We start from the raw sequence: 15,848 nt of genomic DNA, 5'->3' as shown, positions 1-15,848 counted from the left end.
ATAAAGCAATAAAAATAAAAGCACCTTTAAGATTTACAAGTTGACTATTTTCCTGTAAATGATTTTCTTTTCTTAATAGACATCTTGTTTTGGTTTTACTAACTTTAGAGGAGGTTAAGTCTGGCTATTCTCAGGGACTAATCCTGGCTCTGTGCTGAGGAATCACTTGTGATGGTAATCAGAGGACCATTTGGAACCAGGATCAAACCAAGGTTTGCTAGGTACAAGGGAGGTATCTTAACTCCTATAGTATATCTCTAGAGAACTATCCATTTCTTGTATTTTAACTTGAGTATCAACTTTATGGGAGGAACTGTTATAGCTAGGTACTTTTTTTTTTTTCAGAAAAAAATCTTATTACAGAATTCCAGGCTATAAAACAGGTATTACATGAACTAATCTGGTTGAAATAGCTCGGAAGCAGATTTCAATCTTGTAATCATTGAGAGATTCTGGTAGATATCTGATTCCTATGTTATACGATTTGGCTATGTTTTGAGGGGGGGAGAATCAAGTGAGTTTGGATGATCTAAAGTATGTTTGGGGTTACCTGAAGAAGGGAAATAAGGAGGTAAGAGACAAATGAGAAGGATATTGCAAACATTCAGGTCAAGAATGGTGAGAAAGTACTGATAGCAACAACTAAAGTCAAAAATTATTAATCTAACTGCATAAACAATGAAGTTAAGATTCCTAGGATCTTAAAAGCATTGGAAGTGAGCATAGCCCTTTCTTCACATTTTATTATTATAAATATGAATGGTGATAGTGTTCCATTTCATTCAGACCTATAGTCTTAATCTAAATTTTCAAATAGATGGCTGAGGTCCTAGTCATTTCAAAAGCAGGTCATGCCATCAGCTTTTCACTCCAGAACCTTAGATCCCATGTGTGGAACTGGCACGGTTTTCTGCGCCAGTCCCAGGAATCATACTCCTACTGGGAAGTACCTAATAGTGTCCTGGCATCAAATTGCTCCAGAGTGGGTTCATATAATATCCTGATGACTTGAAAACAACAACTTGCTTTAGAAAGGGCAGAGTTCCCTGCATTGCCACCTAACAGTGAGATGAAACCAGAAGATGCTCTGTGACACCTTGACTTCGGCATAGTATCTGTACAAAACCCAGAATCTCTAACTACAGAAACCTGACTGTGACAGCTGTGATTCAGAAGAACTTTTACTGAGACCACAAAGAAAGACTTTGGGGTTAGACAACTTAGTATGCCTGAAGCCTGCAGTTGGTTCTTATGGAAGGATGCTTCTTGATGTAGGGTCTCCCTTTTTTTCAGGCCAAAGGTTTTTCCTTTCTATTTCCCCCAATTTTTTTTGCTCTGATTATAAAAAAAAATCTCCCCAAACACCCTTTTATTTCTTTTCTTTTTTCTTATCTTTTAAATAGGAGCTCCCATATTTTGCATAGAACCTTGGGACACGAATTACTTTGTTTTATCAAATATTTCTGCATTTTTCTATAAAACTAAGAAGAAATAAAAATACAAAGGCTGGGTGCCCAGGAAGGCCTCAGGTGCATTGGTAGAGAAAAAAATAAGGACATAACTAAATAACCAAGCCAAAGACAACAACAAATAAATCAAAAGATCTAAACTTTAACATGTCTGTTATAATGGTAGGCCAGGAGGCAAAGGGTGGTGATATAGGATGCATTCTTGGTTCATTGGTGAAGGAAGGTCAACACTGGTGGGGTAAATGGCCCTGACTCACTGCATATCTAAAATTAATTTATGAAGGACTTTGTAGATCACAATGGTTTCAGTAAAATAAAGTTATTGAAAAAAAAAGGCAGGTTATGAGCACAATACCTTCTGCCCCATTTCTCCAGTGAATCCTCGTGGGCCCTGTTAGTTTTAGCACAGAAAAAATCAAATCAGCACATAATCTCTCTGAAGTGGAGTCATTTATTCTTGCATTCTTTATATTTTAACCAAATGATTATTTTTTTTACATTTACCTTTATTCCTTTCCGTCCTTTCTGACCATAACCGGGGATGCCATCATCTCCCTGTGAATATACCAGTTTATTTCAATTTCTCAAAAGTGAAAATTAATTGTAATCCCTGGGGAGATCAATGTGTCAAGAGAAAAGGTCTAGGGAGATTTTCAGAGGGTGAAACTACAATCAGTAACTGAGAACTCTAAAAACATGTATGTAGCTAGGTTTCCTGGTGGATGCCCGATATTTTTTGGCCAGGCCTATTCTATAAACATTTTAGGAGGCAGAGCAATGTTTGTTTATTTAGTAATAGTCAGTGGTAGATACCTGCCTGGAAATTTTGAAGCTTGTCTAAAGCACATGAATAATAAATTCTTAAAGAATTACAAATGACCAACAGACATATGGGAAAAAATGTTCTTTTTATTAATAACCAAGGAAGTGCCATTTGAACTCACAATTAGATACCAGTTTTTGGTCAGCAAAACTGGTGTGAAAGTCCTGAACTAAGTATTCTTCTTGCAGACTACATGGGTGAACAGAGTATATGAATCCTTCTAAAAGAGTTCAAAAAAACTTCATTAAATGTTTCCACCAGATATGTTATATATATATATATATATATATATATATGTATATATATCAGGGGTCCTCAAATTTTTTAAACAGGGGGCCAGTTCACTGTCCCTCAGACCATTGGAGGGTCTGACTATAGTAAAAACAAAACTTATGAACGACTTCTTATGCACACTGCATATATCTTATTTTGCAATGAAGAAACAAAACAGATACAAATACAATATGTGGCCTGTGGGCCATAGTTTGAGGACCACTGATATAGATATTTCTATATATAAAGTAATTCTGTCTTGTCCAAAATTGGAGTTAAGATACCAGAACACCCACTACTGTGTTATTCACTAATGAGAAAATGGGAATGTTGTACTAGTGAAGGGGGTATTCTGTTTATGACTGAAACCCAACTACAATAATGCTTGTAATCATGGTGCTTAAATAAAGATTTTATATATTAAAAAAAGAAAATAGAAAAGTTCAATCTTAACATCAAATAATGCAAGACTGGTCAAATGAACTAGAAGTCCATATACATATTCAATATTTTGAAGTTATTAGAGTTTTAAGGTATGGTCTTGTAAATCAGTGTGATCTCAATTAATGAGGTTAAATAAGTGAATAAAATAAAATAAATGACAAAAAGGTCATATTGAGTGAAAAGTGTAATGATGAGAAAATGTTATGATGAACTCTTAAGAAAAAAAAATAAGTCACTTTAATGTGTGTGGTTCTCTCCAAGATGTTAATGATAAATACCTTAATAAAGTGGGAATGTTATTTTTTCTTTACTTCCCTATTTTTCACTGTTTCATGCCTGATAACATTTCTACAGTTCTATACAAAATATCATCAAAGATATTTTAAAATAAATTTTAAAAATCTCTCTATTGGCTCCTCAATAGACTGAGAACTTGATACAGCCAAAGTCACCCAAACAAAAGCTCTATCCTTCCCCCCATCTTCCTGTTATCACCTTTTGCAAGGAGAGGTGGGAAAAGAGCTCTGCAAGGACAGGAACACTGCCGCTTTCAGCTAGTATGCAATTTGGCTATAAGGTTATTATAATATTGAAATACTTTGCTCAACTTTACATTCAGTCCTCTCTGCAGGACCCTTTCCTCTCTCACTTTGACAAACTACCTGTAGACAAAGAGAACTGCAACGAGTAGAGAAATTGCCCCTACCTGCCTACAGGTGCTGAAACACTTGGTTAGAAGGTACCAGACCCCTATGGGTACATTAGGAGTGAGCATCTGAAATGGTGTGAAAGAAGTGGGCCTTAAAATATCTTACCTGTTTTCCTCGCTGTCCCATTTGTCCAAATGGTCCTGGACCTCCAAAAACACCAACTTCTCCCTAGTGAGTAAAAGAAGAACTTCAGCTCCAGAAAGTCAGAACATCTCACCCTTCATTGCCAGGAAATTCTGTCCATAAGAAGAGATGTTTTCAGAGTATGACACTCTGATAAGAGTAGACAATAGGAAATAAAGGCAGATATGCCTACAACAGACAGTGTTGGCACAACCAGGTTTGACACAAGACCACTTTCCTAGTGTTAGAGAAGGCAAGAGATAAAAAAAATCCACTACAGAGAATGCTAAATACTCATTTCCCCCAGGCAGTACTATCCTAGAAAATAAACTGTAGAACATGAAAGATTTTAGCATGAATAAGCATAGTCTGATTATAAGTAGGGACCACTGAATGAGCAATTATAAACATGTGATAAAGTCAGGGTGCTAAGGGACCCAAGAGCAGGGGAACATGAATTAGATGGGAGTGGAAGAGAGAGGTTGATGCCTAAGGGTGAAACAGGGATGCTGAGTTCACAGGAGGAGCTGTGTGAGTTAGAACAAACAGGGAGGAAAGGAGAAGGATGCCAGGGAGCGACAGTTTTAGTGGAAGCCTGGGGCATGTGGGAGGAAGAGAGCAAACAGTCTTTGAATTAAATGGAGTCCAACAGCAAAAGGTCTTGTAAGCTACTTTAATGTTTGGAGACTTTCCTCCAAATCTCCACTGAGGACTGAAGATCAGCTTCATAATTGTGTGGCTTGATGTCAAAATCAAAGCACAGGTCCCCTGCTCAAATGTTATGACTTTACAAGGTGGTGATAGCAAAACACTAAAACTCATCTCAGCCAGGTCACTCTGTGTTTCTTCAGGGAACAGGACAAGCCAATCCTGGGGAGGAGCCAATGGAGGGTTTTAGGTAGGACAGTGAGACTGAAAGGCTAATGGCTTTCTCTGACAACTTCCCAGTCACCTCAGAGATGGGGACTTACAGAACTGTGTGTACAAACATGTTTTAGTTTTGATCACTAAGTGCAGAGTTCATGCATTCTAAGAGCATGAAGTGAAGAGACAGTCCAGCTGTTTTGTGATGGGCCAGGACTGCCTCTCCTATTGATCTGAGGCCTTTTCAGAGAAAGGGAAGCAGTTGGAAACCAACTCAATGGAAGGAAAAGGAGGTATTAACAGAAAGCCGAAGGGCAGTTCAGAGTGTCTGAATTCAATCCTGTGAAATCAAGAAAAGACTGGTGTTTATTCTTAGTCTTCACTCTCTGTATTTGAAGTCTGTAAGAAATAAGACTTACTTTTTTGCCCGGAAGTCCAGGACTTCCAGTGTTTCCTTTAGGTCCTCCAGGCCCAGCAGCACCCTGAAAGAAATGGGAGATGGGAAATAAAAATTTGGTACTGCCACAATATTTAGAAATGCTTGTCTAAACAAAGTACATGGTTTTCTTCATGTCCTTTCTAGCAATTCACTGATATTAAGTAAATTGAGGCCCTTTGAAAGATTCCCCATTTGTTTCTCATTTGTATCTCAATCATTTTCTGTTGGTATTTTCCCTTCCCCTCGGGGAGGGGTTTAAATTTGGATTTCAATATATTGACGGTACGAAGAGCTTAGCTGGGGCTGTCATCTAGACTTGTGGTTCTGTTTGTTGGAGCAATTGGCTTGTGAGTGAACAGCTTGCAATATGAATTTTCTTGCCTGCTATTTCCTCAATAATCTGTGTGGGTTACTTATTGCAGAGAATTGTTAATGAACTATCTTCTCTTGTACTTCCTGGATAGGGGGTATAGGATATCCCTTTCCCTTTTGGGAACTTTGGGATAACCAAATTTCAACCAACTCCCAAAGAACATCTCATTACACACTGATGTCTCCTTGGGAAGATGCCCATTGTTCCAGGGATGAGAGGCATCTGGACTGAAATAAGAAGACCAGACAGAGCCTGCCATCTTCAGGAATGTCATTTATCCATATGGGGCCTGACTGGGATCTGCTGCCGCTAATGTGGCAGACATGGAACAATGCCCTCCTGTGTGCTACAGGACTATGCCCTGTTTATGCCCCATGTCTTTCAGAGAGAAAGATTGGTAAGAGAGAATGATTCGGTGTCCCAAGTTGAAAGTGGGCAGAAAATATCTTTCACCATGCTATAGAAAGATCACAGAGTCCTCTTCAAGCCCCACTGTCTGAGCAGAAAAAATGAAGAGACCCAGAAGAGTTTTATGAATCCCCAAATCCCTCACCATCCAGCCTCACATGAGCCATTCTCAGAAATCTGGTAACCCAACAGATTCAGAAGTGGGACTCAAACCTCAAGTCTAGAGTTTACATTTTGAAAAGAGAGATGTTGGGAATACCAGTTTGAAATACCCGAAGTTAATGGACGTAGATAAATTTTTAAAAGATGAAACAAAATAATACTTACTGATGAATGAATAAGTCACAGTGGCCAGAGACTTAATCAAAGGGTGCTTCAACAATCCTTGCACCTTTTGTATAATTAAATTACCTTTGAAGTATCTTCTATTCATAAAATAAGTTCCTGTGTCTTTTCAAACGTATTAAATCTCTTATATTTTAAACAATTTGAGGTTGTTTTTTAATTGTCTGTCCTGTTTCTACCATCTCAAACTATAGTACTGATAGAATTTATTTATTTATATTTTGTTTATGTGGACCACACCCAGTGATTGCTCAGGGGTTATTCCTGGCTCTGAGCTCAGAAATTACTCCTGGCTTGGGGGATTCTATGGGACGCCGGGGATCGACTCCAGGTCTGGCCTGGGTCAGCTTCATGCTGTGCTATTACTCCAGCCCCATTACTGATAGAATTTAAAATTTCCCTGAAAGTTATTATGATCAAATATGAATATTTTAAGGCTGAGATTTTGATTCTGGGTTAAAAATTGGCTATACAGTAGATTGCTGCAATATTTTTTCCTGGTAAATTCTGTAGCAAGGTTAAAGTTATTATTATTAGCTCTGTGTTTTCCCAGTAAAATCATAATAAAGAAGGGAAGTATTTGAGCAATGTACAAGGAATCTGAGCTGTGCGAAACATTTCTCCTCAGTTAATCTAAAGCTGAAGATGTGTGGAAGGGAGAGAAAATTCAGATTGGATGAGACTAAAGTTTATTACTCACCTGAGGTCCTTTATGTCCATAATTTCCCTTCTCTCCTTTTCGCCCAGGAGGTCCACGTGACCCCTTTAGTGGTAACAAAAGAAAACTTATTTCCTTCATTTAAATAGTTTTCAAGACACCCACTCTGCTAGAAAAGCAGTGACCCCATCTTTCGGGCATGTTTAGGCATGGTTTAGCTAAGGAAATGAGGGGAAATCCAGGCTCAGTGGCACAGACCTTACTGAGATATTCCTTACTGGAATATCAGACCTTTACCATCTCTGCTGGGGAGAAATAAGAAAGGGATGAAAAGCAGAACAAACTAAAACCCATTGTAAGATGAGGTAAGACATCCACTGTGGCCAGATGTATTCCTTTGGTGATGCAGGCTATCTGTGCCAAAATAGTTATCTATGTGTAAAGTAGAGCAAAATAATTTCAAAGTAGCACACACAAACATTTAACTATCTCTCTTACTCCTAGGAAAGGAAATTAAGAATATTTTTCAGTCATATTTACCACCATAAATATCTGATTTTTGCACATGAATAGAGAAAAACAGACATTCTGAGAATGTTTCCTGTTTCCAAAGTCCCATTTTCTAAGCAGCTCTGGCTGCCCAATGCAGATGGCGAGTGGAGTCACTGGATGTTGAGTGGATTCACTGCCCAAGTATCAAGGGGACATGTGAATAGAGGTAATGCTATGCTCTCTCCAATAAAGTTATTTTCAAATGGAGCTAGGAGGATCCCCTTGGTGAGCCAATCTGGGGGATCTGTTGGAGAATTGCTTGGTTCAGGGCATCTAGAATCCCCATAAGAATTCCAAATTCCACTTGTTATTAATGTTCCACACTTCCTATTGTGACTAAATGCCCACTTTATATAGTCATTCTCTGGGTATCACCCTGGAATCTTTCTGATATGAAAGAGAGACAGAAGTCCTGTTTATGCAGTTCCCATCATTAATGAAATGACTGAGAAGAAGTGCAAAAAAGTCACATAAAGCCTTGCCAGTGTTGTTCTCAATATACTGTGGAGTTAACTGTAAACTAATGAATGGCCAATCTTTGATTTCTTTCATGGGCTTCTGTGCAGAGCATCAGGTAAATAAACCCTGATTTATTGACCCTACTATGATTACTAACAAAATACCTGGCCTTATTAATTACTAATTACTCATAAATTATTAATAGCTATTAGAAATTCATGGATACTCAATCCCTGGTCAGTTAAGCATAAGAGCATACCTTTCTGCTCTCACTTAGCTTACAGTGTAGACATTGGTTTGATGGACCCAAACCACCCACCCATGGGAAATATAGGATTCTAGAGACAGTAAAAATGAGAACAGGGTAGATTTAGAAAACAAAAACAAATCCAGAAAACAAAAATTTAAATTTTTGTATATTTGCTTTTGTAGGGAACTCTCTGACATTCTTCCATTAGAATAACTCAGCATTACTATCAATATTTGTAAACTATTCCAACATACCTGTAGGCCTTGCAGCCCTTCAGGTCCAAGTTCACCTTTCAGTCCAGGATTTCCTGAAATCCCCTGATGAACAAGTTTTCAGTGTAAGTATTTTTCTCACAATATTTATGTTTAGGGTTTCTCTTTCTTGTACTCAGTATTGTAGAACAAAATACATGGGGACTATTTTTTCCTGGGTTCAGCCTCTATTTTTCCTTGAATTTTGCTTTTCTACACTGGATAAGAAATGCATGTAAAGGTTTCTTAGTGGGATACAGAGTGGATCTCTCAGATTCTTACCACCAACATACTGCCTTACATATGGTAAGGCATATGGTAAGTTGTGGTATCCTGTCCCAGAGGTATCCAGGAAGAGGCCTTGCTTATTTCAAGCCAAGTTGTTCCTCACAGCTGAACTGAGAGATCTGTGTGTTACCCCTTCATCAGCAGGGGCCATGGTCATGCTCCCAAATTTTTACAGCAACCTGTCCTCTGCTTTTTCCTTCCCACTCCCCTCTGCAGGAGAGTATCTTCTTGTGGACCCATCTCCCGCAAAGAACAGGACATTATAGTACACTCACCGGGGTACCTGGGTTCCCTCTTCGGCCTTCTCTTCCCTAGAACAGAAAGGGCAAAGATGTGAGAGTGTGAGAGCCTGATATGAGGTATTCTCATGGACAAGTCAGTCAGTCTCGTTTTCTGACCAGAGAGAGGGTGCTGAAGAGCAGCTGACAGAAATGGCTTCTCTGCCAATGTCCCCAAATCAATTTGTCACATGGGGCCCTGAAAACTTCTCCTTCCTGAAACATCAACAATAAAACTTGTGTGCACATATACCCATCATCTCTGACAGATTCAGGGTATATGACTAACTCATAATTTGGGAATTGACTATAAAACCATTTGGAAAGATACCACAAACCCAGCCCAACAGTATCTGGAAAGTGACTTGGGAGGCTCTTTGTAGACTGGACACTGTGAAGGATCAGTCATCTTTATCTCCTCCTCTCTTGTCCCATAAAAACACTCTCTGCCAGTCAGAGTTTTTTGTGTGTGCGACAGCAAGCTGGGCTATTCCTGCCTTTTTCTCCCTGCCTAAGACCCTAGTAACATCTTAGGGAAGAGTAAAAAATAGTTAAGAGATCATTCTTTCGTAAAGGTCCATCTCCAGGTTTTGGTTTCATGGAGTTCCACGTGGAGGATATGGATGATGGGGTCTGTCCTATCCTTTGCTTGTTGAACTGTCTGGTTTAATCTAAGCAAAGCCTGGATGAAGGTTGGAGGGAAATCCCAGAGGTGGACATAGGCATCTAGCTCATGATCGCCACCCAGTGGCCATTTGACATTTCTTTCTAGAGAACAGCTGGAAAATGATCTAGGACAGGCCCTGAACCCTAATTTCTCCTTGAAACAATGCCAAAGAATTCTGGACTTGTACCTCCCTCTGCCTCTTTCACAGATGCAAGGGAAGGAACACACACATACATATATATGTATATATATATGTATATCTCTCTCACACATCCTCTCTCACAGATGCAAGGGAAGAACCATATATATGTATATCATATATATCAATCAAATATATTTTCTGTGTTGGGATAAACAGTTATGATTATTTTAGACAAAGAACAAATACATTAAAAGGGGGGATACTAAGCATTGTTCAAGAATCTGGGGACCAGTCTTGGAGATACTCAGGCTATCTTGATACATGGTTCAATGACAGGGCTTAAGCCCTTGGATGTTTTGGGGGCTTCATATCTACATATAGCAGGTGCTGGAGGCCTCCAGGCTACAATAGATGATGTGTGTGTGTGGAGGGAGGCATGTGGTTTGGCAGATTGAACTACAGAACTGCTGTCCAGAGCATGCAAAGCACAAACCCCAGAAACATGTGCTATATCTCTGAATTTTTCCATTAATTTAATCAGAAAGATGACCATATTAGCATTTTTATCTTTTTATTAGTATGTTTATCTTTCTGAAGTTATTTATAAAGAAACCTAACCAAATATCACCTCTTTTAGATTGACTGATATTCAGAACTGTTCCACTGAGTTGCTGATACTGAATTCAGCTGCTTGCATGTTGAATTTCTACGAACATAGCAGAGTAGTGAGGAAATTGTCAGCCAAGGCACAGGTCAGTTTTCTAAGGCCATACAATTATACATTCTGCAATGTGTCACTGCCACCATGAGCTCTTATCTAAGTGGGTGCGAGGAAGCTCAGACTCTGGAGAAAACCAGTGTGGGTTCAAACCCAGCTCCACCATTTTACTAGCTATCCTGATCCTGGGAAGATTTGCCCAAGTACTCTAAATTTTTATATCTGCAAAATGATAGGACAGTAGTATCTATTTTGTTATGAGAATTTATGAAATTAATAATTAGAAGTGATATCCTCAGGGCCTAGCCCTAAACAGAAGTTCCAGAAAATAAATGAAATGGTTTGGAGCCTTGCTTGTAAAAGACAGACCAAAAGGAAAGGCCCCAAAGATAGTTTCAAGGGCTCTGGCTTTTGTTCAATAAATCATTTTTTCTTGGCAACAGCTGGTACAACATTTAATATACATGAATTAAAATTCTGCTATAAAAGGGACAATTTAGGTTTTGTCATGTCACCACATGTCATTCCTTCAGATACAATAATCCTCAAAGAGAATCCTGGCTTTTACTTCCTCATAGGATAGAAAAACTTGCTATTGTTTATATGCCTGTCACCTTATTTAATTCAAAATGAAAAAGGTGACAAAGGAGAAGATGAGTGGACAGAAAAGGGGTCTCCTGACCTAGGAGGGACAAAGAAATGAGTGATGACTGGTGATCAGCTGGTTTATACGGTGTTAATCCCCTACCTTATCCTGAGCCACTCTTCTTAAAATGTGTCTAATTTTGTGACAGCTATAAAAAAACTTCCAACTAGAAATAAGCCAATAAAAACCCCTACAGATTTATCTCTAAAATTTATAGCATTTAGTTCATTTGGTTGCTCCCTTTCTTCCTCTGATTAATTTTAATTCTCTTGTGTAGGGAAGAGGACTAAATACCAAAGAGTTTCACCAGAAGCACAGAGAAGTCTAAGTCATTGGTTTACAGATTTGTTCCCTTAAGAACTATAATTCAGGATAAGCAGAGACAAGGAGTTAAGACACATTCTTCCACTATCTTTCGAGAGAAAGAGATAATCCCTCACTGCTGACAAAAGGATGAGAAGATGCCAAGAGTGGACAGAAAAGAAAGCCAAGTGTTTGAAGTTTCCTTCTGAACAAAACTCAGGGTCAAACTCGGTCAAGCACAAATTAGTATTTCTTAATGTTTTAATTTCTGCTTGTGTGATAAAAAAGGATTTCTAAAATATTAAAACTATTTTCTCTAACAGTCCATAAAGAAGGGAAAAGACTTCTTGGTGCCTTAAAACAAGGGACACCAGTGAGACTGAATTAATTAGGCTTGATAGTACATGGGATGGCTAGAAACTTATCTCAAGAACTTATGTTTGCCACAGGCTTGAACTTAATGGCGTACTTTGGTTCATTCAGGAAGAAATTATTTATGATGATTCTTCCCCATAGGCAACATATGAAGAGAAAGAGAATAAGTTGACCCCATTCATTGTATTTTAAGGGAAGTTCAAAAGTGCTTAACTTCTGGAAGATGCTTTTGTTTTAGTTACTGCCCCCCTCCCCTGAAGACTTTCATAGGTTCTAGAAAGGAAAATTTTGTCACAGTAATTTTCAACCAAGGGAAATTTTGTACCCACTGCTATTTTGTCCTGACAGATATTTGGGGATACCTGTAGATATTTTTTAATGTCCTCACTGATAAGGCAAGTGTTGCTGGAAGTCATACAAGTAATGACCTGCAATTCATAGGACCCTTTATGAGCTGGTAACAAGTAACATAAGAATATAAAATTTCTGTGGCATGTTTAAGTGAGGATGATAAATAAGTGGCCATCGACATACTTACCCTGATTCCTCTGGAACTAGGACTGCCTTTTGCCCCTTTCTGGCCAGTTCTACCCTAGAAATATAATATTTCCAAAATAATAAGGTAAAGATATTGAATATCATAGGTATCAGCATCAAAGCATAAGTACTAGTAAAACAGCAGAATAAATATGTCAGTATAATTTACAGTAGAGTTATATTAACAACCCTATCCCACTCATGGGGGCTAGGGAAGAATACCTTCATACCAACTCTAGCTCCCCAATTCAATCATCTACATATAAACTCAGCAAGTGATGAGAAAAGATCACTTCTACAGACCTGGCTTAAAGGCATTTAAAAGAAATAGAACTCCTTTAAATGTGATCTTATTCAAGATTTTTCTTGATCATAGAACAGTAGTGTATTGTCCTAAATAATTTCAATTTATGAAAGCCTCAGATCAGCACAAGGCTTTGTCAACTTACATAGGAGAAAGAGATCCAATTACCTGGCCGCCTTCCTCCCCTTTGGAGCCCTTCTGTCCTTTGATACGACTATTTCTTCCTGATTGACCCTAGAGATGAAATACAAATGAATTTCAGAATTCAAAAATATCTGCTTTATTTATAGTTTACTTTGATTTAGTTTTGAAAGATGGTCCAATGTTTGAGTACTAAGTGAATTTGGGTTATGGGCTAAGGAAGATGTGAAAATTTGCCACATCAAAAACACATCTACTTCTGTAGAAATGAGAATCTTATTTCTTTGAATTTGGAGGGGTCAGTGATATATGAGGAATTAGCAGAGTAACTAAAGAAGCCACGTCACTTTCCCTGCTTTATTTTTGCAGCTAGAAGGCCTGGCTATGACTTGTGATGCTACATTCTCAAGATTCCTCTGCAAGATATTTTGAAAATATGGAAATCTGGATGATTCCCTCCCCTCCCTATCAAGGGAGTTAAAAGTCTCAATACAACGCAAGGATGAATAAGATGAAATTTTAGGTTTAAGTTTTTCATTTCAATACCATAATTTCAGATATAGACTGATTTCCCTCAAAGACACCTTAGTCTATACTTAGCAGCCACATCTAGGTAGCAGAAGACATATGGGGAAAAACTTAGAAACTGCAGTGCCATGACAAAACTCAGAGTCTTTTGGGCCCAATTAGCTTACCGGGTCTCCAGGGAAGCCTTTCTCTCCATATTCCCCAGGGGAACCTCTATAACCAGGGCTGCCCTGAAAAGTAAAAAAAAATTTTTTTCTTCTAAATGAGCATGTATAAAAGTATTTAAAAGAATTAAAAATTCAAGTGTCATGGTGACTGTACAGAGAAAATCAATCAAAGTTGAACCTTCCTTGGTGCTGGAGAGAGAGTAGAAAGGATTAAGATGTACTTGCACATAGCCAACTTGGTCCAATCCCCATCACCACATATGCTCATAACAACACACCCCAACCCCTACATTCAAGTTTTTCCTTGTTCATAGAACAGTAGCATATTGTCCTACATCATTTCAATTTATGAAAGCCTCAGATCAGCACAAGGCTTGCCAACTTACACAGGAGAAAGAGATCCAATTACCTGGCCACTCAGAAGTAACTTCTGAGCATAGTCAGAAGTAAGTTCCAAGTGTCTACTTAGTATACAAAAAATACAAAAGAAAAAGAACAGAGAATCCAGATAGTACATGCTTTGCATGTAGTTGAAACCAGCCTGTGCCCCCCAGCACCTATGGTTCCTTGAACTCTAAGTTAGAAGTAAACCCTTAACACTATTGGGTGAGGCCTCAAACCAAATAATTAAAGAAACTGCTACTTTTTCTTTCCCAATCAGGTGTCTTAGACTGCTCAAGCAGTACTGAAAATAGTTTTATATCTAAGCTGAGGCTGAAAATGGGAACCTCTTACACAGTCTGCCATCAAAGTGCTCTCTAGCTGAACTGTCCAAATTGCTAGTCACTGACCAAAATATGACTAGTGAGCACATGACACATGGTTGGCAGAAATGAAGAGTAGAAGGTTTTGCTTTAAATTTAATTAAATAGTCATGTTGCTAAGAGGGTTAAGACTGGACATTCCAGCCAGTCTAGCAACTTCTTTTTGTTGTTGTTGTTGTTGTTGTTGTTGTTGTTTTGGGCCACACTCAGTACTTCTCAGGGGTCTTTTCTGGCTCACTGTCCAAGAACAGCTCCTGGTGTGTTCATGGGGCCATTCAGGATGCTTTGTATTGAACCTGAGTTGGTTATGTGCCAAGTATGTGCATTATCCAATGTACTATTGCTCCAGCAATAGGAAAATTCTTGAGAGCTTGTCTGAAGGTTCTAGCAGGAAAACACAGATACACCTATACTTTTGATAAAAAGAATAACCCATTTCTATTTGGAGAACACTGTCCTCTTTGACCAAGTATACAGCTTCCGGAGAGACTCACATGGAGTAGTGAGGGAAAGAAGGGAACGCTGTGTAGCCAGCCAGATCAGTTGAACCAAGCCTAGTGATCAGTGAGGTGACAGATATCACAGCCAGAACATACTCATATTCTTGATAGTAACTTCTGATATCTATGATTATACTCACCACTAAAAATCTCTATAGAGAATTTTCATAGTCACTGAAAACTCCACTCTTGTGCAACTCTGCCTGGCCAAACCCGAATTCTGCAGACATTTAACAATTGCCTTATTCTCTGCTCCTCTGACCACCTAAATCCAGAGGTCTAAACTTGGAGGTCTGATGTCCTAGAGTCAGGACTAGGATGAGACAAGTAAGTCACTGAGGCTACAGAATTGAGGAAGGCACACATGCTGCAGAGCTCAGTGCAGGCACATCCCCTTAGTTCTACACAACAGTTGCTAACTCTGGTTTGGGCTCTGCTCTGTCCTTAACTTGTCTCTTTTCAGCACTGTTATTTTACTTGGAATCTTCCTTCCACTTTCTTTTGATTACTATAGATCTCCTTTTCATTTTTCCTGGCATCAAAGTCATCTCTAACACAACTTTCATATTACTATCAAAAATATTTCTAAAATGGACAAATTGTTAGGATTCCCTCCCAACACCCCCTTTCATAATAAATCTGCCCAAAACTCCCCAATGCCTAGTAACCACCAGCCACATTCTTCCATAAGTGCTTATTAGTGCTTTCCCTCTCTTCCCAAAACCTCTTGAATGTTATTTACTTCTTCAGACATTCTTAATCCTTCTCAGCAAAAAAAAAAAAAAAAAAAAAAAAAAAAAAAAAAAAACCCTGGCATTATTTCCCAAACTTACATAACTTTTTACTAGTCCCTCTCTCTTGAATGTCTTTCCCCTATGTCTTTGCCTACCCAATTTCCTGCAGGAAAACATCCTGAACTCTTTCCCTTGAACCTCATAAGTTAAAGTAGGGTTTCATTTCTCAGCATTTCTCAGAGCTGTTGACAACATGGCCCTAAACACATAGTCAATGATAGCTGGTATCAGTAGCTCTTGGATTATCTGTCATCT

General features: G+C 38.6%; 1 protein-coding gene across 1 annotated transcript in view; it reads right to left on the bottom strand.

Moving 5' to 3' along the window:
• COL6A5 (collagen type VI alpha 5 chain) overlaps window positions 1–15,848 on the bottom strand; it is a 105,677-nt gene that overhangs the window by 53,127 nt on the left and 36,702 nt on the right. Inside the window, exons 17-26 of the mRNA XM_049766087.1 lie at window positions 13,536–13,598; window positions 12,868–12,933; window positions 12,397–12,450; window positions 9,005–9,040; window positions 8,445–8,507; window positions 6,972–7,034; window positions 5,126–5,188; window positions 3,825–3,887; window positions 1,974–2,024; window positions 1,825–1,860 (exon numbers count right to left, since the gene is read on the bottom strand). Coding sequence (XP_049622044.1) covers window positions 1,825–1,860; window positions 1,974–2,024; window positions 3,825–3,887; window positions 5,126–5,188; window positions 6,972–7,034; window positions 8,445–8,507; window positions 9,005–9,040; window positions 12,397–12,450; window positions 12,868–12,933; window positions 13,536–13,598 — 558 coding nt within the window. The remainder of the gene's footprint in view (window positions 1–1,824; window positions 1,861–1,973; window positions 2,025–3,824; window positions 3,888–5,125; window positions 5,189–6,971; window positions 7,035–8,444; window positions 8,508–9,004; window positions 9,041–12,396; window positions 12,451–12,867; window positions 12,934–13,535; window positions 13,599–15,848) is intronic.

Source organism: Suncus etruscus, chromosome 20 (genome assembly GCF_024139225.1).
Source record: "Suncus etruscus isolate mSunEtr1 chromosome 20, mSunEtr1.pri.cur, whole genome shotgun sequence".
Classification (NCBI taxonomy): domain Eukaryota; kingdom Metazoa; phylum Chordata; class Mammalia; order Eulipotyphla; family Soricidae; genus Suncus; species Suncus etruscus.
Note: the sequence above shows the minus strand (reverse complement) of the source record. Positions and strands in the feature narration are given on the sequence as shown.